Source organism: Schistocerca serialis, chromosome 2 (genome assembly GCF_023864345.2).
Source record: "Schistocerca serialis cubense isolate TAMUIC-IGC-003099 chromosome 2, iqSchSeri2.2, whole genome shotgun sequence".
In the NCBI taxonomy this organism is placed as follows: Eukaryota; Metazoa; Arthropoda; class Insecta; order Orthoptera; family Acrididae; genus Schistocerca; species Schistocerca serialis.
Window position 1 is genome coordinate 565,747,877 of NC_064639.1, and position 26,975 is coordinate 565,774,851.

The 26,975-nt window shown below is 46.4% G+C and overlaps 2 protein-coding genes across 2 annotated transcripts in view; both read left to right on the top strand.

The window, feature by feature from the left end:
* The window catches only part of LOC126456227 (brachyurin-like), a 161,849-nt gene extending 157,466 nt beyond the window's left edge, over positions 1-4,383 (top strand). Inside the window, exon 7 of the mRNA XM_050091979.1 lies at positions 4,188-4,383. Within this exon, the coding sequence (XP_049947936.1) occupies positions 4,188-4,383 (196 nt within the window). The remainder of the gene's footprint in view (positions 1-4,187) is intronic.
* Positions 4,384-19,356: 14,973 nt separating this feature from the next.
* Positions 19,357-26,226, top strand: LOC126456228 (collagenase-like). The gene is made up of 4 exons (XM_050091980.1): positions 19,357-19,375; positions 20,038-20,136; positions 22,906-23,042; positions 26,056-26,226. The coding sequence occupies exons 1-4, from the start codon at positions 19,357-19,359 to the stop codon at positions 26,224-26,226; spliced, it is 426 nt and encodes a 141-aa protein (XP_049947937.1).
* The last annotated feature ends 749 nt before the right edge of the window (positions 26,227-26,975 follow it).

A 26,975-nucleotide genomic window follows, 5' to 3' on the forward strand; every position in this document is an offset into this window, starting at 1 on the left:
TCACCGATTCAAAAGGCAAAGTGAAGCTCGGGAACCAACTCACGGAGAGCTTCAACATGAATACAGGGTTGGGACAAGGAGATGGTGTGTCACCGGTTTTATTCAATCTGACACTTGAAAAGATAATGAGAGAAGTCTCTCGTTAAACCTTCGAGACTGTAGACGGTGAGAAAATCACACGTCCTTCTCGCGTTTGTTGATGATGTGGTCCTGTTGTCCAGATCTAAGGAGGAACTAATGCGGATGAGCGAAAGCGTAGAGGCGGAAGTAAGCAAAATTGGGTTCCTTGAGGATGAATCAAAGACGGAATATCTGGTGATGAGCAGGACCCATGCTTATTCAAGAGACACACTCCAGCCTTTGATAGTCGAAACCGACCCTACAAAAGGGTACGTGCATTTAAATATCTGGGGTAATCTTTACAGAAGACGCAGCATGTGAAGCAGAAATCAAAACGAAGATCCAAGTCGCCAACCGATCATACATTGGTCTCAGTCAACCTCTTGCATCGCGTGGCCTCTCGAGGAATTTAAAGCTCCAGCTGTATAAAACAATGATTAAACCCGTAGAGCCGGCCGCGGTGGTCTAGCGGTTCTAGGCGCGCAGTCCGGAACCGCGCGACTGCTACGGTCGCAGGTTCGAATCCTGCCTCGGGCATGGTTGTGTGTGATGTCCTTAGGTTAGTTAGGTTTAAGTAGTTCTAAGTTCTAGGGGACTGATGACCACAGTAGTTAAGTCCCATAGTGCTCAGAGCCATTTGAACCATTTGAACCAAACCCGTAGAACCGTATGGTTGTGAAACTTGGAGTGTCCGGGAAACAGATTTGAACAATCTTCTTCTTGTTTTTGAGTGGAAAGTCTTAAGGAAGATCTTTGGTCCGGTACAAAATGAGGTCACTGGAGAATGAAGGAACTTGACGAAATGTATAATAGACCAAACATTGTAGGACTGATGAGAAGCCGGCCGTTGTGGCCGAGTGGTTCTAGGCGCTTCAGTCTGGAACCGCGCTGCTGCTACGGTCACAGGTTCGAATCCTGCCTCGGGCATGGATGTGTGTGCTGTCCTTAGATTAGTTAGGTTTAAGTAGTTTTAGGGGACTGATGACCTCAGATGTCAAGTCCCATAGTGCTCAGAGCCATTTGAACCTTTTGAACTGATGAGAACCAAGCGTCTTGTATGGGCGGTACATGTCAGTCGGATGGATAAATGCTGATGGCCTTTGAAAGCTATGGATTATACTCCATGTGGAAGACGCCCAATAGAAAGACCAAAGAAGAGATGGAGGGATGGAATCTATGAGAACTTGCTGCAGATTGGAATAGAGAATGATTGGCGCCAGGAGGCACAAAACAGAACCCAGTGGAGGAGGAACCTTTTAGCAGCGCACGGTCTTCTGGGCCTGATCGTAAAAAGTAAAGTAAGTACTGACCACGGAGAAGCCCTCGGACGTTGGCGCGATAGAAAGATACCGCTGTGGTTATAATCTTTGCAGCTACTCATGGAGGTACAGTGTGGGCTGTAATTATCATACATCAGCGACACTTGGTAGATATGCTAACGTGTTAATGTGGAACCCATTTACGCTGGAAAAAGACTAATTCCAGTTTTGGCCACCAGGTTCAAGTCTGGCACTGTACACGATTTGTATGACGGTATAACATACATGCTATCATTTTACAAGCCATAACATGAGTGAAGAGTATAGCTATCGAGAAGAGAGGCCGTGCACTGTTAGTGAAACTGTTTGACATGAATGGCAGCAATTACATTGCTGCATTGAGAGAGTATCGTCAACTGAAAGGTCTGAGGAGACACCCGATGTCATTAAACGGTTAAAAGAAGATGTTAACGAAATTCGAAAACACACGTGAGCTTGATAAAGCACCTGAAAGAGGAAGGCGTCCTATCCCATTGGAAGTTGTTAACGAGGTTCCTGTTGCTGTAACTAACCATTCAGCACATGTCCCAGGCGGTACTAGTGCTCGTACAGTGTCACGAGAATTGTCCATCCCGTGATCAACAGTACGGAAAGTTTTGCGGTGTATGGCACAATGCTAACCGTACAAAATCTAAACGGTGCAGCAACTCAATCTCATGATCCGCAGTACCGTTCTGAATTTGCTATTCGGTTTCTGATACGGATCGAGTTTGATGGCATGTAGCTGGACAATATTCTGTGGAGTGGTGGGCCGCATTTTGCACTACAAGGAGCAGTGAATACACAGAAGTGCCGAAACCGGGCTACTTTTAAGTCGCGTGTTATACATGAAGAGCCATTGCAGACGCTCTATGTGACTGTATGATATGGATTCACAAGCATCTTTGTTCGCGGTCCGTTGTTGTTTGAAGAGGATGCCGTGATGTCTGTGTGTTGTCGAGGCCTTTTTGTGCAGCATGTGATTCCAGCATTGAAAGAGCGCAACTTTGTGGTAACCACTGTTTTCATGCAAGATGGGGCGGCACCTCATGTCGCTCGCCCAGTGAAAGATCTGCTTAACGCAACCTTCCATGAACGTCTTAGCTCTAGATGTTTTTCAGATGCAAGGCCTGCAAGATTACCTGATCTGAATCCATGTGATTTTTGGCTTTGGGGTGTCTAAAAGAACACTTTTACCAGGAAACGCTCGGTCTTTGGCTGATCTGGAGAACAGAATGCAAGAACACGTTGCTCAGTATCTACCGGAGCTGCTGCGAGCAACTGTTGATCACGTTTTACAGATGAAGCATCTCTCGACGTCTCCAGCGCTCATATTGGACAAATTGTTTAACTGTCGGCTTATAACAAAATCAACAATACATCTTACTCATTTGTTTGACCTTCTTTGCCCTCGTCCCGTTCCTAACCCGTTACATATGGAAACATTTCTGTGCGTTTTCTTGCATTCACAGGGCGAGATTTGTACCAGGTGGTCAAAACTGGAACAATTTTTTTCTCTCTCCAGCGAAAATGTGTTCTGCATTAACGCATTAGTGTATCTACCAAGTTTGACTTAACACGATAATTACAGCTCACACTAGATGTCTTGAGTGGCTTCACTTCAGATACAACCACCCGCCACAATCTGCATGCGCGATCTCGACTCCAGTCCGCCACCAGCAGTTGAGGATGAAGCTTTGACAACGCCAACCACTCGTGCTGACGAAACGTCAAAAAAATCATGAAAACATTTTTAGCTGAAAAACCCGAGACAGAAGCCAACAGCCAATTTGTCAACAAATGGCCTCGAAAATCTTAACAATTTTGTGCTTTACAGTGCCAGAGGGTTCTGGGACTCTCATTAAGAAGCCGCTGGAAGCAACTATAGACTGCTCTCCTGTCGAGCGAGACAGTAGTTTTCACCAGGGTTTCCAATAGGCATTCGGCAAGAGCTACATCGGTCCAAAGTGGCACTGGCATCGGACGGTTTGCACTACCAGCCCCATAGTTCGCCAATCTGACCTCTACTATCTTACACTCGTACACCTGTCAGAGAAATGGTTCAAATGGCTCTGAGCACTACGGGACTTAGCTTCTGAGGTCATCAGTCCCATAGAACTTACAACTACTTAAACCTAACTAACCTAAGGACATCATACACATCCATGCCCGAGGCAGGATTTGAACCTGCGACCGTAGCGGTCTCGCGGTAGCGCCTAGAACCGCTCGGCCACCTCGGCGGGCACCTGTCAGAGATTTCGTTTTTTTTTTATCCTTTCAGCTGTTTCAGCTATAATTGCGACTACTAAATTGAAATATAGATAAGTACAGAAAATTTTCCAGTGAGTAGTTTTCCACGCATGTTTAGGCAAATAGGCTCGTTTAGGTTCATTGGGCTGGTCCTCAAATTCCCTCTCAGAAAATGCGATACAAAAACAGTTGAAATACGATCTGACACAGGACAAAGTTTACACGATTCACAGACAGGAGGTGCTCAAAACTTCCCTCGCTTGGTAAGGGCGGGGGGAGGGGGGGGGGAGGGGGGGCATGAAGGGTATCCGGCCGAAAAAGTCAAATAAATATAAATCTGTTAAATTTTAAAAATCTGTGAAATCTTGACAGCAGAGCCCGTACTAGACGGGGCTAACGCTAACAAAGAAGAAGAATAAGACAGAAAATTCTAGTGAATGCTGAGTACGAAAATAAAAAGTACATTCTTCCTTCATCGATACTCATCTGTAACCGCAACGAGGCCTTTCGCTGCGACAGGTTCAGCACGTGGGCGGTGAGCCTGGGAGGCATCCGCCGCAGCGGCAGCGAGTCTGGCCGCGTGACCATCAACACCAGGTCGACGACGGTGCACTCCGGCTACAACGCCAATACGCTCAACAACGACATCGCCGTCATCTTCCTGGGCACCAACGTGCAGCTCAGCAGTAAGTCCACACGTGTGGCCATAATTTAGCGTACACGCAAATAAAACTGAACTGTTTTCGACACTGCTTAAGAATGAACATATAATTATTGTCTGTTTTTTGGACACATCTGAAAAAGGACACAATTTTTTGATCCAGCAGCCACTATGAATTAAGACGCCAAGGAATTAGGAACATTGGCTGCAAGCGGGCATTGAGTTAAATCAATGGGGAAAGTTGAAAATTTGTGCCAGACTGGGATTCAAACCCAGGTCTAGTGCTTACAAAGGCAGTGGTCGTCGCAGCTGCACGGACTGCCCTACCACGCCACCCGCCAGACCGAAAATCTCAACTTATACACCCACTACTAATGTAGTGCCAATCGCCTATTATTCTCATTACTGCGATCTTTCGCTGATTCCTGGAAGAGTTCAAGTCTGGTATAAATCCACACTGAAGAGATTGTTAGCCGTCCTCATCTTAATCATGGATACGTGTTTTCTGCTCTTTCTGTCAATGATCTCTTAACAGGAATCGGCAAAATGCCGTGAGTATTGAGGAAAACGGGCAAGGGTCGCTACATTAGTGGTGTGTGGAAAAGTAGCGACTTTGGAGTTGACGGGAGGAGTGTTCGAGTACTCCGTGCAGCTGAGCTGGCTAGTGTGTGCGGATGGCGTAGTGATCAGTGCATCTGCCTCGTAAGCAGGAGACTCAGGTACGAATGCTGGTCCGGCACAAATTTTCAACTTTCCACTTTGATTTAAATCAATTTCCGCTTGCGGCCAATGTCTCTGATTCCTTTGTGTCTTAACTACTTCAGAATGTTGCGAAGCGACATCGAACGTGTGCCAAGCAACGTATAATTATTATATTTAGTTCTGTACATGGACATTTGTAAGAATAACACAGTGAAAAGTGCTTAACAAGAAACTGAAGGGGTCTGAAAAATTTTTTGGTGTTAAAAGAGTTCCATGTTAAACCATGAAACAAAAGAAACATTGGAGTTTGGTTCAAATGGTTCAAATGGCTCTGAGCACTATGCGACTTAACTTCTGAGGTCATCAGTCGCCCAGAACTTAGAACTAATTAAACCTAACTAACTTAAGGACATCACACACATCAATGCCCGACGCAGGATTCGAACCTGCGTCCGGAGCGGTCGCTCGGCTCCAGACTGTAGCGCCTAGAACCGCACGGCCACTCCGACCGGCCATTGGAGTTTAATGCGTGATCATTACAGGTAGAGCACGGACTCGGATTACAGAACGGAATCGGCAGTGCCCTTTTCAAAGCAACCATGTCGACATTTGCCTGGAGCGACTTTGGAAAATCACAGGAAACCTGAATGTGGATGGCCGGACGCGGTTTTGAACCGTCGTCTTCCCGAATGAAAGTCTACTGTGTTAAGCACTGCGATATCTCGCTCGTCAGAAATTCGACTTCCTGCTAAAGTTTACTCTGTTTTTTTTTTTTTTTTTTTTTTTTTTAAGTTTATAGTGAGTATCTTACGGAATTTTGAAGTATCATTTCCAGCATCAAATTTTCGACGAATTGTTCGATATCGTTCATCGTTTTGTCCATTTCGCCACTCTAAAGAGCTTTTAAACAGCTGAGCACCTTTTTAATGATGTTCTGCGTTTATGATATGTTGGAGACAGGAACTGCAGTGTTAATTCTCAAATTCGTTGCCATTCCCTTAAAATCCATCATCGTGTATTCCTTCATCATGTTATAAAATACTTAAAATGCTAAAATAGTAAAGTGAGAGACGTTTTGGCTGCGATGTAGCGGCCTACCTCAAGGCGTTGATTCCTTTGAGAGGTGGCTGCTTATGTATGTTACGTTCCTGAAGCTATCACGATACCACCGAGGTCAAATTGTTTGACCCTAAGCCAACACTGAGCTATTGTAGGAGTGACGCGGTGGGAATGTATGCAGAACTGGCTTCGTGTTTCCGCCAGTGACAGCGGGGAAACGAGGTTCCCATCGACTGCATCAAGTTCATGAATAAAAATGTAAATGTCATGTGACATTTTTAACTGGGAAATTCAACCGCCTATCGACAAAGGAGTTGTTAGACTACATCGGCAAAGTTCTGTGAAGGTTCTTATCCGCCTTGGCTGCAGGACCACTGCAAAACCACTGCCGCCCCAAGGATATGGTATAATTCCCAAGAACAGCCTGCCAAAAATACGAACCCAGTGATCGCTTAATACTTCCTTTGCGTGTGCTGGCCCCGTTTCTTGCGGATATGCAGGTTGTATGTGTATTAGTAGCGTGTAGGTGAGTGTAAGTGTGATACTGTACGCCCTTACCGGCCGCGGTGGCGTAGCGGTTCTAGGCGCTTCAGTCCGGAGCCACGCGACTGCTACCGTCGCAGGTTCGAATCCTGCCGCGGGCATCGATGTGTGTGATGTTCTGGACTATCATCAACTATGACTTAATCTTTTTGAAAATCGAATTTGGAAATCCAGTCCGTCAATATATCAACCACCATCCACAACGTTTTACTTGTCTCATATTACTTAAATATAATGATTTTAAACTTGTCTCATAGACAAATGACTACCTTTGACTACCTTTTTGAGAGCCATCCGAATTGCGTCGTACCAATACCATAGACCTATCTTTAAAGATTTTCCTCCGTGAACCGACTCCCCAAGAATGATAGTTTTATCTGGTAAACGGATGTAAATGAAGCTACTTTCCACTGTGCTGGAAACATTTCTCGCTTCATATCTGTAGTTGTAGTAAAATTTTTGAACATGTGGTGTTCACTATCTTTTACAATCGGAGCAGCCTGCATATGCAAAAAATTCAATTAATTTGCCACACTAACTAATCAGCTTTCTCCAGCAAAAAAGGGGTCTGACATGGGTCCATATTGCGACCTAAATTGTTTGAACGAAACAAACAACACAGCGTGTTTAACAGTTCTTATATTTCTTCTCCATGACTGGAAAATATTGCGCTCAAACATTGCCATAATTTGATTTCTATTTTGAATTAACGCTGACAGTGTGCAGTTAACAAAGCCAATCTCTTTTCTGATTTGCTTTTCTGACTCTCATCTTTCATCAACTGCCTTTGTAGCTCTATTCTCATTTCAAGCAAAATCTCGACTTGTTCTGGCTCGATTTTCCGCAATTGCTAGTACAAAATAAATTTACAGCAGCTGTATATAAAAACAAACAGCATGAGCAATTATGACACAAAATTCATTGATTTCAACTCACTAAACATATTAATCGCCGAATTTGAAATGCTGTAGCAATGGAAGTATCTAAAGACAAGCGATAACAGCAGCAAGAGGAGCCATCGTTTGCTTCGTACAGCCTAACGAAAAAAAGTCATGAAATCTGAGTATCGTCGCGACTGCAGAAAGAAGGTGGGCCTATATTTGTTCATCTGAAGATAATAATTTTTTCGAGTTAAAAAAGTATTAAATTACTCCGTATCTCGTCGTGAACGCAGTTTTATTTCATGCTAACTGATTTTCCGTGTTAAGCATATTTGGGTAAACCTTTTTTCGCTGAATTTTAACTTTCAAAGACCACACTGAGATCCAGATGATCGTATGCAGAATCTTCCAAATGATTTTTCATAATCGCAACACAGCCAGCACTGTTGGTTGGTTGGTTGGTTGGTTTGGGGAAGGAGACCAGACAGCGTGGCCATTGGTCTCATCGGATTAGGGAAGGAAGTCGGCCGTGCCCTTTCAAAGGAACCATCCCGGCATTTGCCTGGAGTGATTTAGGGAAATCACGGAAAACCTAAATCAGGATGGCCGGACGCGGGATTGAACCGTCGTCCTCCCGAATGCGAGTCCAGTGTCTAACCACTGCGCCACCTCGCTCGGTGCCAGCACTGTGTTTCATTGCTAATACAGAGCTGTTCGGGAACAGTCTGAAAAGCTCGTAAGGGTGTTGAAGGGTGGGTTGTGCTGAGAAATAATTGTTATGAAAAATGCTATACGTTGTGCCGTTTCCGAGTTAATTGGTGGTTAAGTTAGCCAATCGGTCCGTTGCGGGCTCAAATTCAAGCAGCCCACCAAAGACGGTGTCGCTAAATGTCTTCATTTGGTTTCCTAAAACCGAACAAGAGAGCGATACAAAAATTGGACATAAGTAGTAAGGATAGAACCCAAACCAAAGTCTGAGCAGTCTCGTTCGCTATCATCTACGCCATGAGGACAACTGACACTAATTGCATCTGGCGAGCCGCTTGAATTTGCGCGCTCAACGGCCTGATTGGCTAACATCGATGATAGTTAATTCGCAAACGATGCGGGTGTCGAACCTGTTTTCTAACAATGATTGCCGCGCGGAATTAGCAGAGCGGTCTCAGGCGCTGCAGTCATGGACTGTGCGGCTGGTCCCGGCGGAGGTTAGAGTCCTCCCTCGGGCATGGGTGTGTGTGTTTGTCCTTAGGATAATTTATGTTAAGTAGTGTGTAAGCTTCGGGACTGATGACCTTAGCAGTTAAGTCCCATAAGATTTCAGACATATTAACAATTATTTTTCATCACAACCTGCCCTGAAACACCCTTAAAAGATTTTTAGACTGTTTCTGTCCTACCCGAATGAGAAGTCGTATGTTTTTGCTGCCACTGTATTAAAAACAATGCAGTAAATTGTAATATTGTAATGTTGCTGGATAATACAAACTCTGACTATAAAACATGGATTAAATAAATGTCAAATGTTTCGTAGTCGAGAAACGTATAGAAAATCACTGAATAATTGATTATAGATATACTACACAGAGTCCAAGAAAACTCGCCATATCTTACAGAAAACAGCTACCAGTGTAGACAGGAAAGAGAAAGAAGGGTCTTTCTGCACTTTTACAGCACCCTGGCAGTCACTTTATAGCGCAGTACTCGATTAACACGCTTAGATGCTTTACTTCTTACGATAACGAAGCGTAGATAATTTATACATCTACATCTCCTTTCTAGGATGCTACTTCCACCCTGACACGGAACCAAGTTTGCTTTGTTGAGTGATACTTGAGAGTACTCCTACATCAGTTTTGTAATTTTCAGCAGGACATAAAAATTTATGTGTTATTTCTCATTTTTTAAAATGTGGAAACTGGAACATCACACGGCATTAATTTTGACGTGTCACTAATGGATTGTACATATATCTATCCGTACTACAGGTGACGTTGAGCGAATTCGCAATCTGCGAACAAGTTTCGTGATGTTTAATACAGCCGTGGGTTGTCATCATTGCCTTTTCCTTCAGACACGCAAAATGAAATAAGTAATGCGTGCCTAGATGGGCTGAAAACGACGATAATAGCATTGCTTTCTCCACGTCGCGGGAATGACATTATGTGCGTTAGTGGATGTTGAAAGTGTGGCATAACGAGGTTTAAGTTCAAAAATGGTTCCAATGGCTCTGAGCACTATGGGACTCAACTTCTGAGGTCATCAGTCCCCTAGAACTTAGAACTACTTAAATCTAACTAACCTAAGGACATCACACACATCCATGCCCGAGGCAGGTCGCACGGTTCCAGACTGAAGCACCTAGAACCTCTCGTGTGATTACGGCGGTCGGTCGTGATAAGCTGGAAATCCCTGTCCGGCACAAATTTTCGTGTGTCAATAATTGATTGTACACTGATGAGCCAAAACATTAAGACCATCAGGTTAATAGTTTGTTTGTCCGTCTTTGGAACGAAATGTATCACTGATTCTGTGTATCAGGAATCCTAAATTTTGTTGGTAAGTTTGTGGAGGTATGTAGCATTAGATGCCTACGCACAGGTCAAGTAATTTGCGTAAATAACGGGCCACTGATTTGCGTACGCGGTGATGGGGCCCGATAGCGATCGAGATGGGTTCAATTGGAATTACGTCAGGAGAATTGGGTCACCGAGACATCGACCTGAGTTCACTATACTGACCTCAAACCACTATAGCACGGTTCTGGCTCTGAGACTCAATTACACTGCTGAAAGATGACATCACTATCAGGGGTTTGCCGGCCGGGGTGGCCAAGCGGTTCTAGGCGCTACAGTCTGGAGCCGCGCGACCGCTACGGTCGCAGTTTCGAATCCTGCCTCGGGCATAGATGTGTGTGATGTCCTTAGGTTAAATGTGATTTGAGACTTTCTCGGCGTATTCCATTCGTGAAATCTTCTCGGGTGATCAGCCGAGTAAAGGCGTCGTCTTCTCGCAACGTTTCGAAGGGTTTCGTACCCATCATCTTCAAGCGAAGTGTCGAGATGCTGCTGCTTACATCTAATACTTTCCCCTCTTTGGGGAAGTGTGAGGGGGAGTTTGTAGCCTTTCGGCTTTTACTCCCCTGTGTACTTGTGTGTGTGATTATTTCTGTACTTTTTTTATGTCTGTGAGATGTGATGTTTGTTCTGTGTGAGTCTGGTACTTGCCTGAGGTTTGGCGAGATAGTTGTAGCATTTTGGGTAGGAGTAGGATTTGGGAATGGGTATTGGGATTTTTCTCTTCGACTTAGTCGTCGAAGATCGTCATGGGGCGATTGTGTTTATCGCGGGACATGTCATACCGACCTAGGGAGTGGATGAGAGCGCTTCCCGACCTGGAAGTACCCTCATAGAAGGCCCTCGCCAGGTCTTGAAAACGCTCTCTCAGTAGTGGGATTTCCGCAGCGGCATGCAAATCGTCGATAGGGAATCCAAGGGGTAAACGCAGTGCCCTCCTGAGGGCGCGGTTCTGCAGCCTCTGGAGTTTGTCCAGGTGCTGCTTCGCCGCGTATCCCCAGACAGGACACGCGTATTCCATGACTGGCCGGATCAGGGCCTGGTACACGTTCACTCCTACTGAGCAGGAAAGGGAGCTGGATGAGTTGAGGATTGGGTACAGGATGGACATTCTGGCGCAGACCTTCCTATGGACCTCGTCTATGTGGGGTTTCCACGTAAGACGAGAGTCCAAGGTTACGCCAAGGTACTTGGCGGTTCTGCGCCAGGGGAGTTGGGTTCCGTTTAGGTGAAGGTGGAGGGGGGGCCGTTGAGGAGGTTCGCGCCTTCCGAGCCTACGGGTGATCAGCATCGCCTGCGTCTTTTCAGAATTGATGGTGATTCGCCAGCGACGGGCCCAAGTTTCTGTGTCATCTAAAACTCTTTGTAGCCTACGGATGACCAGGTCCTTGTTCGCGTTTCTTGTGTAGAAGGCTGTATCGTCAGCGTACTGTGCAGTGTGCACCAGGGGGGCCGTTGGTGTGTCCGCAGTGTACAGACTGTACAAAACGGGCCCCAGGACCGATCCCTGTGGCACCCCAGCACGAATACGCCTTCTGGTGGAGGTGGACGTTTCTACTTTGACAGAGAAAGTTCTGTTCGAGAGATAGCTTTTAATCTGTTTAACTATACTCCCGGGGAACCCTTGGGTGTACAACTTGTAGAGTAGCCCTCTATGCCATACTGAGTCAAAGGCCTTGGCTACGTCAAGTAGCACTATCCCGCAGTAGCCTCTGTGGTTGAAGCCCTCTGTGGCTGCTTCAACCACTCTCATGATCTGTTGTGGGGCAGAGTGGTTCTGCCGGAATCCGAATTGGAAATCCGGCAGAATTTGCTCTCTGGTGATGTGTTCTTGTATGGGTCTTAGCAGGAGGCGCTCGTAGATCTTGCTGAGAGTTGGCAAGAGGCTAATCGGCCTGTAGTGCTGCGGGAACAGAGGGTCTTTCCCTGGTTTGTGTATTGCGACCACTTCCGCGTGTTTCCAGCAAGCTGGGAACTCGCGGGTACGAGTAATCTCGTTGAAGACGTTCGCGAGGTGTTCGATCGCCGTGGGTGGGAGGTTTTTGACCAACTGGTTGGTGACATTGTCATGTCCTGGCGCCTTTTTGGAGGGGAGGTACCTAATTACTTTTGCCACGTCTTCGGGGGCAAAAACTGTGGGTTCGTCTTCTGGGTCCTCCTCAGCATTGAGGAAGACAGCCAGTTGACGACGGACCACCCTTTCATGCTCATCATCCTGGGGTTCAGCCGCTTGGAACTGCTTCTCGAAAGTGTCAGCGAGGGCGTTGGCCTTTTCAGCATGGCTGTAGGCCATACCCCGCTCGCCATGCAGTGGCGGCATCCTAGCGCGTCTTCTTGTGAATTGTTTGGTTGCTTGCCAAAGTGTGTGATCGTCTACTTTGAGGGCTGAGAGGCGGTTTTGCCATTGCTGGTTTCTGTGCTCATTGAGCGCTACCTTCAGTTCTCTCTGTAGACGATTGAGCAGCCTCCTTGTGGCCTGGTTTCTGGTTATCTTCCACTCTTTTGCCACTCTGTTCTTTTGTCGAATTTGAGCTAGCAAGTGTTCCGGGAGCTGTATTTGCGGCGGCGGGCCATCCCTTTGTGGAGGGGTGGCTTCTTCCGCTGCCTGCAAGATGGTGCCTGTTAGGTCTTGTAGCGCTTGTTCTACTGTTTCGGCAGTAGGTGGCGGGGCGCGAGCGATATCAGAGGCGACAGTTTCTCGGTATCGCTCCCAGTTTGTACGTTTGTAAGACGTCTGGTACCGTGGGAGTGCTACCCATTCTCCCACGTCGACCTCTAGGATCACTGGGTTGTGGTCGGAGGACATTCTGTTGATCGTCCTCGCGGTCACAAACCCCGTAATCCTCCTAGTGAGAGCTATATCCAACACGTCGGGCCTGCTTCCATTTTTTGGAAAATGTGTGGGCTCGACTGGACCCCATGTTTCGAAGTGGTGGTTGCGCGCTAGTTGTTGCAATCTGGCGCCTGCTCTGGAGGTTACTCTAGAATTCCAATCAGGATGTTTGGCATTGAAGTCGCCCCCTATTATGAGTTTGCCTTCAATTTGCCCTAGAGTAGCTATGTCTCCCTCATCTATCTGGTCTTGTGGGGGTCGGTAGATTGCAACGATTGTTAGGGGTCCAGTGGCAGTGGCTACTTCCACCGCCACTGCTTCGATTTTATTGGTAGCTGGTAAGAATACCTGGTGGTGGGGGATCCCTCTTTTTATGTATATGGCCACTCCTCCGCCTTGGGTTGGCCTGTCTTTGCGATAGCTAACATAGTTGGGGACTGTCGCTTTTATTCCCGGTTTTAAGTGGGTTTCCCCCATCATGCATATGTCGATGGAGAACTCCTTCATGAGTTCTCTGAACTCGACCTCTTGGTTAACAATGCCGTCTGCGTTAAAGACGCACATTGTCAGGCCATGGATGTTTGGTCGTCTATCCATGATGGGGTTTTGAAACTACTGAGGAAGTCGCAGAGGGGAGCGACTGCTGGACTGTTGCCTGGAGGGCAACGAGGATCTGTGTGTTCTGCTTTTGGGCTTCCCTGAATTCCTTCATCATTTCCATGACGAGGTTCATGGTCTGCACCATTACGCCTAACAACTGATCCATGGGGGGGGAGTGTGTGTGGGGTTCCCTAGAGCTTCCTCCGTCGTGGTGGACCTGGCCGTTGGTGCTGTGTATATCCCGGTGTTGTTCTCTTTGTTGTGTCTGGTGTTGTGGTGATTGGGCCACGCTTTCATGGTTCCTCGGGGGAGAAACCACTTCCGCGTATGTCGCCCTCGGTGTGTCCGGCCTTGGTTTTACCCAGGCCTTGTCTGTGTGTGTTGTTGTATTTTGTTTTCTTGTGTGAGTGGTTGGGTTTGTGGTGTTCTGTTTGCGTGTGTGGGGGGCGGCCTTTGCGCCCTTTGCCTGCTGTGAGTGTCTTTTGTGGACCTCACAACCTTGGTAACCCGCTGTGTGGTTTTTGCCACACAGCGCGCACCTTATTTGTGGGTCCGTGTGCTGGAGTGTGCATGTCCTGGTGTCGTGGGCCTCGGCGCACTTCCTGCATCTCACTGGCATGTTGCAGTGCGCAGCGATGTGGTTCAGGCCCTGACACCTGAAGCACTGCACCGTCTTGTTTTTACGGCGCAGCGGCTCCGTGGTGACAGGGACTGCCAGGACCATCGTGATCTCCCTCTTGTTTTGTGGTATGTCTGGGAGTGTTACCTGGTACAGCGGCCACTTACTGTTTATGCTGCCCATTTGCTGTACTACCTTGACGACATACCCCCGGGCAGTCAAGTCTGTTTTGATTGCCTGTGGGGATACTCGTCTTGGTAGGTCTCTGATGACTATGTTTCTGTTTCGTGTCTTTGTTGTTGGGAAGGTGTAGTGAGGTATGCTTCTTGTGTTGAACAGTGCTTTGACTGTGTTGTAGTGTTCGAGTGTGTGTACTGTGACTTTTATTTTGTCTCCACCGGCAGGTTTTGCCTGGAAACTGCCTCCCTCGATTTCTGTCTTGAGCAACTCAAAGAGCTCCTCGTAGTTTTGAGGAAACTCTGCGACAATCGGGGGGAGGTGGTGGGCGACTTGGTTCTGTGTTTGCGTTGTGTTTTCTGTTAACGCTGGCTCCTCAGCAATCACCTGGAATCTGTTTGGGGTGGGTTCCACTCCCCGGGCTGGCGGAAGCCTCGGCTGGCGAAACGTTTTCTTCGCCAGCACGAAACCATCCGAATCCTGCCCAGTTACATGGTTCCCTTCCAGTTCCGGTGTTTCCTGGTCCCCTCCCAGAACGACGACAGGTGCTGTCGGGGGCGCAGGCTCCTCGGAGGGTGTGGACGTGGTTAGGGTGGGGGTGGTGGATTGCTTTTTCCCCTTGGAGTGCTTCTCCTTCCTATCCTTCTTTACACGCCGCTGCTTTGTTGTGGTGGACTTGTGTGGGGGGGATTTAAGGTATTTGGAACGGGTGGAGGACTGAGACGAGGGGGTGGGTTTGGGGAGGATTTTGGTCGGCAGACGGGGCATCTGCTTGCCATTCTTCATGGATGTGAGAAATTCGGGGAGTGTGCCGGTGGCGTGGGCAAGCAGGAGCGGAGATAGGACGAGGTTGGGAGGGGCGGGATTGCAAGTACTGACAATGTATGAGGATGTTGGTGTTTTGTGTAGGGTGGCGTTACTTGCTGTGTCATTTGCCACATCCGGAGCGGTGAGGGGGGGCGCTGCCAGGGGGGTGCCAGTTACAGCCGTCGTTGACACCGTTAGGTAGCCCGGCTGCATTGCTGGCCCTACTATTCTAGTGGACGCGGAGGTCTGATCGGCGGCGGCGGAAACCTTTTCTGCGGTTCCGCGGCCGGCTCCCAGGTCCTGGCCCACATTTACCCTAACCTTGGGGGGGGCAGAGCCTGGCTCTGCGGCAGCCGAGGTGCTCGAGACGGCCGACGACGCGGCCCGCGGCAACAACAAGACGCGCCTTTTGTCGACAGCGGAAGACCGCTTCGACCCCAAGGCATCACCTGCACAAGACATATCCGCAGCGGCGAAAAGCACGACAATGCTGCTCTAAATAATACCTGAGGTTGCTTTGCCCTCAGATGATGTTGAGCGCCAAACTGTGTTTTAACAAAAACTCAGTTGGCCACTCCTGCGTCCTTGGTATGCGTAAGTTTCAAAGCTTTACGCACCCTCGAGACGTAACCCGCAAGCAGGTCCCTATGGCTCGGTGTAGTATCGTATGCGCTCCTGCAGCTCCGCACGCGATCACTGCACAGTACGACTGTCACCGAGCGACTGTCGAGATGCTGCCTGCCTGCTGCTCCTTTTCTGACTTCCTCTCTGTGAGGAGGTTCAGGTGGAAGTTTGTGGCCTGTTGGCCTTTACTCCCCTGGGACTCTTGAATCTTCTTTCTTTACTAATAGGTTTTTCTCAACTGGCAAGGAGTGCCGATGTCCTATTTCTTGACTTTGTCGTTATGACGGATTTTCTTCTTCTTCTTCTTACTTGAGGGCTCTCCCTCGGTTGGGATAGTGGATATGGTGTATCCTGCTCTCTCGTACTCTCCGTGGACCAGAGCGAAGATGACGTAGCGCATTTGCCACTCAGTGAATATGGGGAAGGAATTGATCAGTTCGTAATCCTCCCTGGAAAGACCAACAAGGCCTTCTGGGTACGCAACTGGTTGGTGTGGGGGTGAAGGTTTAGAAATGTTAGGAGGAACGAAAGGATAAGGGTTGTCATGGTGGGGATATGTACCATCGCGAAGCGATGCAGCTAGCTTCTGCGTCACAGCGCTTGCGCTGTACATATCGGGAAGCGGGAGGAATGGGACTTCTTCCCACCCTTCTTCTTGCGCTTCTGCTTCTGCGTCCGTCTTGGGCAGTGTTGCCTCCCCTTCGGCAGGCACGTCGGTCTGCGTGGCCACCGACGCAAACTTCTTCTCACGTGGAGGAGTCGTCTGGCTGGCGGTGTCGACCGCTGCGGCGGAAGCTGCCTTGGCTGAGCGAAGCCCCTGCGTCAGCTCAGCGATCTGACGCCGAGCCTCGCCCAGTTCCGCCAGCATGGCCGCCCTCTCTTCCGCCATGGCGGATTTGAAGGCGGACATGGCTTCCTCCACGGCGCCGTTAAGGCGCTTGGTCACGTCGTCTTCTGTGCAAGTGACCACCTCTTCGTGTGTGGTGGTCACTTGCTTCTGGGTCTTCTTCGCCGGTCCCCGCCAATTTCTTCTGTAGGCGCAGGAACGCGCATTTGCCGCGTGAGCGCCGCCGCAGTTGGCGCAAGTGCAGGGGGCGTCCTTCGGCTTCTTGCAGTCGCGTGTGTCGTGTGCTTGCGCACACTTCAAGCACGCGACTGCTCCGCTGCATTGCTTGGCAACGTGGCCAAGCTTTTGGCAGCGAAAGCACTGCGGTGTAGACTTCTTCTTCTTCCCGGCTGGTCCTGCTAACGTGAGCAGCAACTCCGCCAAGGCAGCAGCTTTGCGTCCACTTCCGCGTCCCGACATCACGAGTAGATGCTGTGTTGCGCGGTCCTATAAAGGCTCCTGGACCAGTGACTGATTCCGGGCGCCGACCAATCAGGTACCTGCGGAATCGGCCGCCGCGCCAGTGGTGGAGGGTTCGCGGCGCGGACCGGGCGTCGAGTCCCTGCCGGTTCCTAATACGTCTGTGGCCGCTACCGTCTTCGTGCCGGAGCGTTCTCTTCTAATTTTAGTTATTGCGGGATTCCAAGCTGTACTAAGTTGGAAACCAGTGTCTCGATTGATCAGGTTGCTGTTCAACCGAATTTCTACAGCCTCTTTGAAAACTGAATCCCAAAATCCTTTAGCGTCACACAGCTTCTTCGTACCCTCAAAGAGGGTACGAAGGCTGTAGAAATTCGGTTGAACAGCAACCTGATCAATCGAGACACTGGTTTCCAACTTAGTACAGCTTGGAATCCCGCAATAACTAAAATTAGAAGAGAACGCTCCGGCACGAAGACGGTAGCGGCCACAGACGTATTAGGAACCGGCAGGGACTCGACGCCCGGTCCGCGCCGCGAACCCTCCACCACTGGCGCGGCGGCCGATTCCGCAGGCACCTGATTGGTCGGCGCCCGGAATCAGTCACTGGTCCAGGAGCCTTTATAGGACCGCGCAACACAGCATCTCGACACTTCGCTTGAAGATGATGGGTACGAAACCCTTCGAAACGTTGCGAGAAGACGACGCCTTCAATCGGCTGATCACCCGAGAAGATTTCACGAGTCCTTAGGTTAGTTAGGTTTAAGTAGTTCTAAGTTCTAGGGGACTGATGACCTCAGAAGTTGAGTCCCATAGTGCTCAGAGCCATTTGAACCACTTGAACCATCAGGGAAGGCGTCAAGCGTGAAGAGAAGCAGGTCGCTCGCAGTTGTCAACGTGTCTTCGCTTACTACCAAAGGTCCTATGCAACCGCAGGAGAATGTCTTCCATAGGATAATACTGATCCGACCAGCTTGCGTACGTGGCGCACTGCACGTTTCGAGCCCCCGTTCATCTCGATGACGGAGTTTGTGGTGACGACCTTCGACCTAGTGGAAAAAAATGTGATTCACCCGAAGGACCTAAACGTATCCATTGATCGGCGGTCGAATCCCCATGTTCCCCAGTGCAATCTTAAATGACGATGTCGTTAGGTCAACATGTGAACACGTAGGGATGGTCTGCTGCAGAGCTCCATGTTACCCAATGTACGACGAAAACTGTGCTCAGGAGCACCTGTGCTGGCACCAGCATTGTGTTGCCACAAAGATGCCACAGACTATCACCTATCCTAGTTCACAGAGCAGACAAACCTCCGGACCCCACAAGTCTAGTGGTAGTTCCACTGTCCTCCTACCTCTTTCTGTAGATGCTCACGACACTGGCACTTGAACATTCCACCAGCTTCGCCGTTTTTGAGATGCTCGTTCATAGGCTGTGCGTAATAATAATCTGTACTTCGTCAAAGTCTCGTATCTCTATGGACTTCCCCATCTGCAGGTCATATCTTCGCGAGGGTGGTCCCCAGTCCGTATCTGATCCACTTACATACTTTTGTTGCCGTGTCACGTGCCCGCAACCCCGCAACGCCACCGTGTAGCATCCCGAGTCACGGTGGGCAGCGGTCATAATGGTCTGACTGACTAGTGTATATACGAGTATATCTTGTACACCTGACATCAAACAAATTCGCAATCTGAGACCAGTGTCGTAATGTTTTATTGGGGTTTATTGTACCTCCATAATATACGCCTATTTTGAAGAAAAAATTCTGATTCCTATGTCTTTTTCGCTGTGTATAACCAACGAAATTCTTGGTTTCAGGCGTAACGCTTTTCTTTTTGATGCTTGTCTTAAAAACATCGGCCAGTTCTTGATTTACAGGTTCTGAGAATCATTGCTTATATTCATAAAAATCGTATTGTCTTTTTCAGCAGATTTTAAAGGCTCCTCTCGGTGTAATTGGTCTCCACGATTAGTTTTGACATCCCGAAGTAACCAGGTCCATCGTGGCTATTTTTAGCTTTGTCCCTTGTTTGTTGGAATCCACTAACAGGCACTGATTTTTAGATAGTTTAGCTGACCTAACTGATTTACACATAAGTTCTATGAACATGAAGCTATTCTTTTAAACGAAACATCCAAGCTATGTCTTTTGCAGGAAGATCAGTTACAAGAAATAGCACGACAAATGTCCATTGAAAATTCATATCGTTTTATCATCTACAGTTAAGGCCGAAATAAATGTCACAGGAAATTTTCTGGACTAGTACTTCTTAAAAATCAGAGAGAGACCGTGCGCGATGGTTTGCACTTATTTAGGTAGTTAAAAAAGTTTGGTTTCTCACAAACTGTGAGTTGAGTGCTGACATTTTTCGAATTCATTGTAATTATTTCGATGAACGACATTTCAAAACCAAGTGTATGTCGTACGTTTATTCAAGTACTAAATTCATCCGTATGTGTTGACTGTTTAGGTATTTTCATCACTAGAGATGTTTTCAAGAAAGATCGTAGATTCTGGGAACTGATTTCTCCAGGGGTTCTAAGTATCGATTCTTCCAGGGGAATATTTGGAAATGTAAAAGCATTTTTAAACTTCCTGGTTGATTAAAACCGAGTGCAACGTCAGCACTCGATCTTCGGATCTTTGCCTCTCGCTTATGTGCCCTAGCGACTGAGCTATCCAAGCACGACTCACGAGGCCCCCCTCCCCTCACAGCTTTACTTCCTCTAGAACCTTATCTTCTACCTTCCAAACTTCAAAAAAGTTATCCTGCATACACTGCGGGACTCGCACTCCTGTAAGAAATCTGGGGCATGTGAAAGGAAACTTCCTGGCAGATCAAAATTGTGTGCAGGACCGGCTCGCAGTTTTAACCTGCCAGCAGTAGCCCACATTCCGCTACAGGGTGAATATTAATTCTAAAAAGATTTTGTTTGAATCATTTCCCTGTACCTGACAAATTTTTCTATTCTTGCAGGTTACATCGCTCTGGTGAACCTGCCTTCTCGCTCACAGGCGGGCAACAGCTACGAGGGCCAGTCTGCTACTGTCAGCGGTTGGGGTCTGACTGCCGATAGTAAGTACACACTCCCGTTCACAAGTGGCGGCGTCTTGTATGCTTCTTCATTACACCTCACCTCTAAAGTCCTTGCAAAGGAATCGTAAGGCAGTTAGCGACAATAAGTCTGTAAATGTAAGACTACGTTACAACGTGTAAAATTTTGAGTGATCTGAGTAAAAGTAGCACGCCTCTGAGTAACCCCGTCAGTGCCACAAGTTTGCTTGAGGTACCTTCTGGATCAGCAAAATCAATGAGGCCCGAGAGAGGAAATGTACTACTACGGTACCAGAAAGACACTGTACTCAACCTGCCGCAATAATTACAATCAGCTAACGCTAGGACCCACCACATGATCAACTGGACATGGCAGTTTCATAATTTGCTGACTGTATAAATAGAAAAATACAAATGAATACTCATGAGGTACTGACAGATAGCCAAGAATAATTCGGAATTTGCATTTGAAAATTGATTAATAAAAAATCATCACGTATGTAACGTGGAATACGACAGTCAGAATTGCGAAGGTTATAGAAAACGGTATAAACATACATGAGTAAGTATAACTTCTGCAAAAACTGAGTAAAGCTAACTAATATTAAATAGTGTGTAGGAGAGGTGCAGTTCATGAATACTGACGGTTAACTTTTTGTGGAGACGGGAATGGCGAATGCGAATGCACGCTCCAATCAAGAATACAAAAGTGTCAATGAAGAGGTATGAAGGTGACATTCTTCTCCTAGAAGAAACTATATATGTAGTATGTGTTATTTCGGCATAGTTATGGAACGTCTGAAGCAATTTGCACAAAATTTGGTACACATATGGCTACGTATGAGGAGACAGTTACAGACAGGGTGTAAAGTGATAACGTTTTAGTTCAGGAAATTTCAAACCAAACTAGATACGAATAACTCATTATTTAAAAAATAATGCTGTAGCCTAAAAAATGCGTAGGGCAAGGGTGTGGATCTTAAGGGGATGACAGGAAAAAAAATAAAAGTGAAACGAACGAGACTAGTGTCGATACCACAGTTTCCGGGGTTCCTGGACTGATTGGTGACATTCTGAACGAAAGTTGACCATTGGAGTTGGGGGTAGTAGAAATAAGTGACTTCTGTAGCTTCGAGAAAATTCAATTAAACTTATGTCTTCCTATATCGGTAAAAAAGACCTCTGGTACCAGGATGCCCTCATAGTTCTCCGGATAAGACATGAACATCAGAGTAGTGGAATAAACTGTAAGTAGAATGTGACGATTGTAGTGTCTAGGATGAAATACTAGAGTTGTAAGGTGGAAGCAAAAACCACATTAGCATGTAGAAGGAATCTGTTAGTGTCAACAATTGAGCTAGATATGGAGAGGACTGTTCTCAGTAGTGCTACAGTTTAATTTGTTTATGTAAGACTGCAAAGAAAAGAACCATTAATTTTTTATAGCAGGTGCCTCATAAGGATGTTACAATTTAAGTTAAGAAATGAAATACGTAATGAGGACGTGTTAGAAAGGATAAAATCAACGAAATAAATCTGTAGATTATTGATAAGAGAAGAATCGTCGCATGATGGGACATGTGGTTGGGCATTATTAAAATGTAAAAGCTGAGGAAAATTAGAACCTTTAGCGCTGACTGTTGATAAAGATCGGTAAAACAAGATTATACAGAAACAAGAATATGAAGACTGTTTCCATGTAAGGCTTATGACTGTAAAAATGAGATACTAACCACTGGTTTTGGCTTTGCAGCTTTAGAATACACATCGCATCTACTTCGTGCTGCTTATAGCATCATTTCTTCTGGAAGATGCAGTGTACATTTCGCGTTGGAAGGTCATCAGCTAGCGTAGATTAACCAGCAATCTCTAGCGGATAATCGTCTCTGTTTAACACATGAGAGAAGTTTATATTGTATATTGGAACTCGAAATCAAACTTATGATTCTCTGTTATTGCACTACCAGTTCAATAACAAGCCACATAGCTTGAACTTGTCATTATTGGTTCTGTTAATACTCACTTAAATGTTACATTTGTGAGTAAAAACAAATATCATGTTACCCCTGTTGGCCTAATAAAGCGTTACAAACAAATCATGTATGTGATGAGAAATATATAATATGAAATACATCACAACGATTTATTGAGTTTGTTCGGCCCACTAGCTGCTTTGCATTATCTGAGAAATTTCGTGACGTAATATCATAAAGAACTTATGTAATAAAATGGAACACCTGCAGCTGTCCTTTCGATGTTATTTATTGTGTAATTACCTGTTTCGGTGATTCATTATACCATCTTTAGGCCTTAACTGTGTAAACTCCAGTGCTATACACGAACCCATCAGTGGCCGACATCTATGAACTGTGCAAACAGCGATGTTGTGCCTGCAACTAACAAGTAAGTTGTTGGCTGGAGACATGACATCGCTGTTACAGAAGCCTGCGATAACCAGTTCATAGGTGTTGCCCACTGAAGGGGTAGCGTGTACGACTGGAGTTCACACTCTGAGAGTCAGTTATGGTCTGAATATGGTGTATTGAATCACCGAAACTGGTAGCTATATTATAAGTAACGTCGAAAGGACGGCTGCAAGTGTTCCATTTTATTACATAAGTGAACGGCCGAAGTCCATCAAACCTCCAATCAGAAGGACGGACAGACATAAACCATAAAGAACTGTCTTGGCAACTGAACAGTCAAACGGCAGCTTGATGCCACTAGTGAGGCTATCACCTGTGACAGCATTCGGGAAGGGTAAGAGGAGGCCGTGTGGTGTGTTTCCAGACGGCAACACGGCCAGCACGCTGCAGTACACGACGCTGAGCGTCATCTCCAACTCGCTCTGCCAGCAGTACTACGGAGGCGTCATCGTCTCCTCAACACTCTGCGCCACCGGCTCCAACCGACAGAGCACCTGCAACGTAAGTACCTACCGTTGTACTCATTAAAACTAATACAGATTTTTTTGGTCATCAGTTCTCTAATTGGTTTGATGCGACCCGCCACTTATTCCCTTCCTGTGTTAACCTCTTCATCTCAGAGTGGAAGTTGCAATCACAGACACAGCCTGTACATGCAATTACAGCAGTGCTGATTTCCTAAAAATCTTCTACCTATGTTGGGCCGCGCGGGATTAGCCGAGCGGTCTCAGGCGCTGCATTCCTGGACTGAGCGGCTGGTCCCGGCGGAGGTTCGAGTCCTCGCTCGGACATGGGTGTGTGTGTGTTTGTCCTTAGGATAATTTAGGTTAAGTTGTGCGTAAGCTTAGCGACTGATGACCTTAGCAGGTATGTCCCATAAGATTTCACACACATTTTTTGAACCTATTTGAAAATAGTAGGATATCTTCGGAGACCAATAAGGAATGAGTATTTAGCTCATGGAAAGGCAATGAGAGACATGGAATGAAAGGACTGTCATACTGAATATACACCTTACGCTGTTTATAAATTAATATATACTGTTTCAGCTTTTTACCTAAATTTATTAGCACGACGTGTTTCGGCAGCATGTTGCTATCACCAGGTGCTTTACAGTTACGTGCACATTAATCTGTAGTGCGATGAGGATTATTTGCTGGGTGTGCCAGTGAGATTATATACCCAAATTCATCCCTGTACGGAAGGATTAATTTGTTAAAAGTCAATTCTATTTCCACATTATTTCATTAATGTATTTACTCAGATTTTTTGGAAGATCTATGTCTACCACACAGAGCACAATAATAAACATATCATCATGATCACTTGGCACTTTCATATTGAAATGTTCATGTCCCAGAGCATACTACTAAGATAAACTTATTTCAGTTACTGAGCGAGTGCAAGTTTTTTATATAAGCATATTTATGTCATGGAAAGCACCAGACAGTACGACTATTTCATATTTCCTTGCTATTCAATAACGTTGAGAGAATATGTTTTTATTTCAGTTAATTCTTTTCAATTAATAAAACAAGCACACAACCTTCGAGACATTTTTGAAGAAATTTTTTCTGCCTTGTCATTTAGCAGTATTTTACCATAAACTGTGCCATGAATGAAGATTTCTAGTTCTCTAGTTCTTCATACGAGTTCATGTGGCGCCCGTTGTGCTGTTCAAAGAAATTGGGGGAACATGTGTATCAACGTCCGGTAAGTTAATCTATTTTGATAAAGGCAGTCCTGTGGTCTTATTGGATGGCTTGAGAACTTCAGTTTCAAAGTAGGCAACAATAAAAATGATTCGCCATCTACTGGCTGTGCTGTGCGTTACATCGTCAGGTGACCCCTCAGAAGGAAGTGAGTACCAGTGTCTCAGTGTTTACTAATGCGGTACACAGATGGAAATTGACATCAACCAAGCACAGGCACTGCTACATCTTAAAGCAGTGCAAGTTGCAAGGGAGGTCTGTTTCATCCAAAAAGGATGGATTTTCAGTGGTATTGCTGCAGATGCCTATGCCTCTTCATGTATCATCGATAAGTTGCGGATACGCTGCAGGGATAAAGATCAGTACACAAAGCGAGTTGGATAATTTCTCCGACACATTATAACCCAATGTGAATACCGATATCTGGTCATCTATGTGCAAAACGACCTCAAAAGAGCCAGAGGAGCCATTGTGTCCGATCAGACTACAGTAAATGGGTTACGGGATTGGATCTTACCAACCAGACGTCCTGTTCGAGCACCCCGCATGACACGACAACATCCTGCAGCACGTCTTCATTTCCGCCGTTCCTGTGTCAATTGACGACAGAGGAGGCCAGATATTCTATGACGCAAGGCGATGGCCTTGTTCGTGTGCGAAGGCCCATAGCGAGGGGCACCTGCCAAATGTTGTCCAGGAAATCAACAATTTCCAAGTTCTGTGATGTTGTGGGGAGGCTTCAAAGTTGACAGTCATACTGATCCTCAGTCCGTGGTCGCCTTGTCGCCAGGCGAACAGATCCTTCTAGTGCCAGAGGCAATGAGACGACCGTCTTTTGACTCCTGGACATTGAAGCAATAGCACAGCATGGCACATACGTGGGACATGCTTGACAGAGGAGTCCGTGTTCGTTCAGTTCCGTCACAGACTCTGCAAGAACTCTCATGGGGTCTCATGGGAGAATGGGAACGCACAGCATCTCCGGAGACGTATACCGAGCTTGCCACGTAGGTGTCGGGCAGTGATAAACGCTCACGGAGAACATGCACCTTACTGAAGCGCTCAAAGTCCAATTAAAAGTTCCCAGGATAACGGGATGAATGACTGTTTCCACTTTGTTTTCGACAGCCGTTGAAAAGTTCAGTTCTTGATATATAAACAATCGAGGATGTAATGGTGTTTTTTGTGTGTCTAATTTATGGAAGACAAAGATATAATTTGGTAACATGTCTAGTCCTCAGTTATCGCTCAGTGGAGTATGGGAGCGCCCATAGTCATGTTCCCCTAATTCTTTTGAGCGATATATAAGCTCATTCGTGATATGCTGGAATTGGTGGCCGGTGTCCTTAATGTGGGTACCTGTTGCTAATTTTGCATAAATGTTTATATTGAAGGCATTTTTCTCTTCATTGTACATTTTTTAAGAAGTCTCTCAAGTTTAACCTCTATAAACGGCTTTGCATGTACTGAAGTAACTGAAGCAGTATAAATTATTTTGTAGACTTATAATGCATTCGCTGACCTCAATCAGTTTCAAACAATGTGAATCAATTTAAGTATAACGCAATTTGGCATGTCAGCGGCGTGAAAAGAAAAATGAGATGTAAAGCGTGGGCTTTCCTGAATTAAACTTAACTCGCCATAACTGTAGACTCGCCAAACTGACAGTAGCATTCCAGGACAGCGATTTAATGGACTTATAGCGGCACTATTTTAGAAGCTTTAGCGCTACACTGTCATGTTTGGGACTACGTGTTCTGGCCTACACCAGTCAGAGATTATACGGTGTGGTCACGTTGCAGGGTGACAGCGGCGGCCCCATGGTAATCGGCTCGACGGGCAGCTTCACCCTGATCGGCGTCGTCAGCTTCGTGTCGGACGCTGGTTGCTCGAGCGGCGACCCGTCCGGCTACGCCAGGGTCACCTCCTTCCTCGACTGGATCTCCAGCACCGCCGGCGTCGGCATCTCGTAAGGGCACCACTCTAGTGACCGGCTGTTCCAGCTTCCTCAGGAACAGAAACTGTAAACAATACAGTGTTCCAAATAAATAATTCAGTAAATTTAATGTCTTATTTACTGATTTCGTGCACCTTCAGACATACATCCATTACACCATGGTATCAGTTTTGCAATGTAATTCTCTTTCAATGTGACTATTACGCGCATTATATTTGTAAATTACTTATCAAATTCAATAATCTCATTTCTACAACACATACACAGAAACGGCACATAATGAGGCAGCACTGTTGTGTTGAGACGACAGGAAACGACAAACAGAAAATCCGTTACAGAATTCGTCATTATCAATAAATGGTAGTGATTATCCAGCACAAAGAGATACGGATATTTCGGCTGCAGATTTTTTTAAGGAGATGCCTTATCGTGATCTCATAATGAAATAATATTTAACAGCAATTCGCCAGTTCTATCCGTGCAGAGTTCTGAAATCAGAAACGATTTACTTCCTCTTTATTGCTCTGTAGACCGTCAGAATATACCCTTAGCCAACATGCCAACTAATGAAAATAGTATTGTCGGATCTAACCGAAATGATGAGTGGAAGGCTGAGTGTTTTCGCTGGGTTTCGCAAATATCCTGTTCCAGAAACAAAACAAGGGAACAATGACGTTAGCACCATATTATACAGGGTGGTCCACTGATCGTGACCGGGCCAAATATCTCACGAAATAAGCGTCAAACGAAAAAATTACGAAGAAT

Bases quoted from the DNA above. Each gene is read 5' to 3' on its own strand.
- LOC126456228 (XM_050091980.1), top strand. The intron at 20,137-22,905 runs GTAAGTACACAC...GTGTGTTTCCAG, and splicing joins TTGGGGTCTGACTGCCGATA to ACGGCAACACGGCCAGCACG. The intron at 23,043-26,055 runs GTAAGTACCTAC...GTCACGTTGCAG, and splicing joins ACCGACAGAGCACCTGCAAC to GGTGACAGCGGCGGCCCCAT.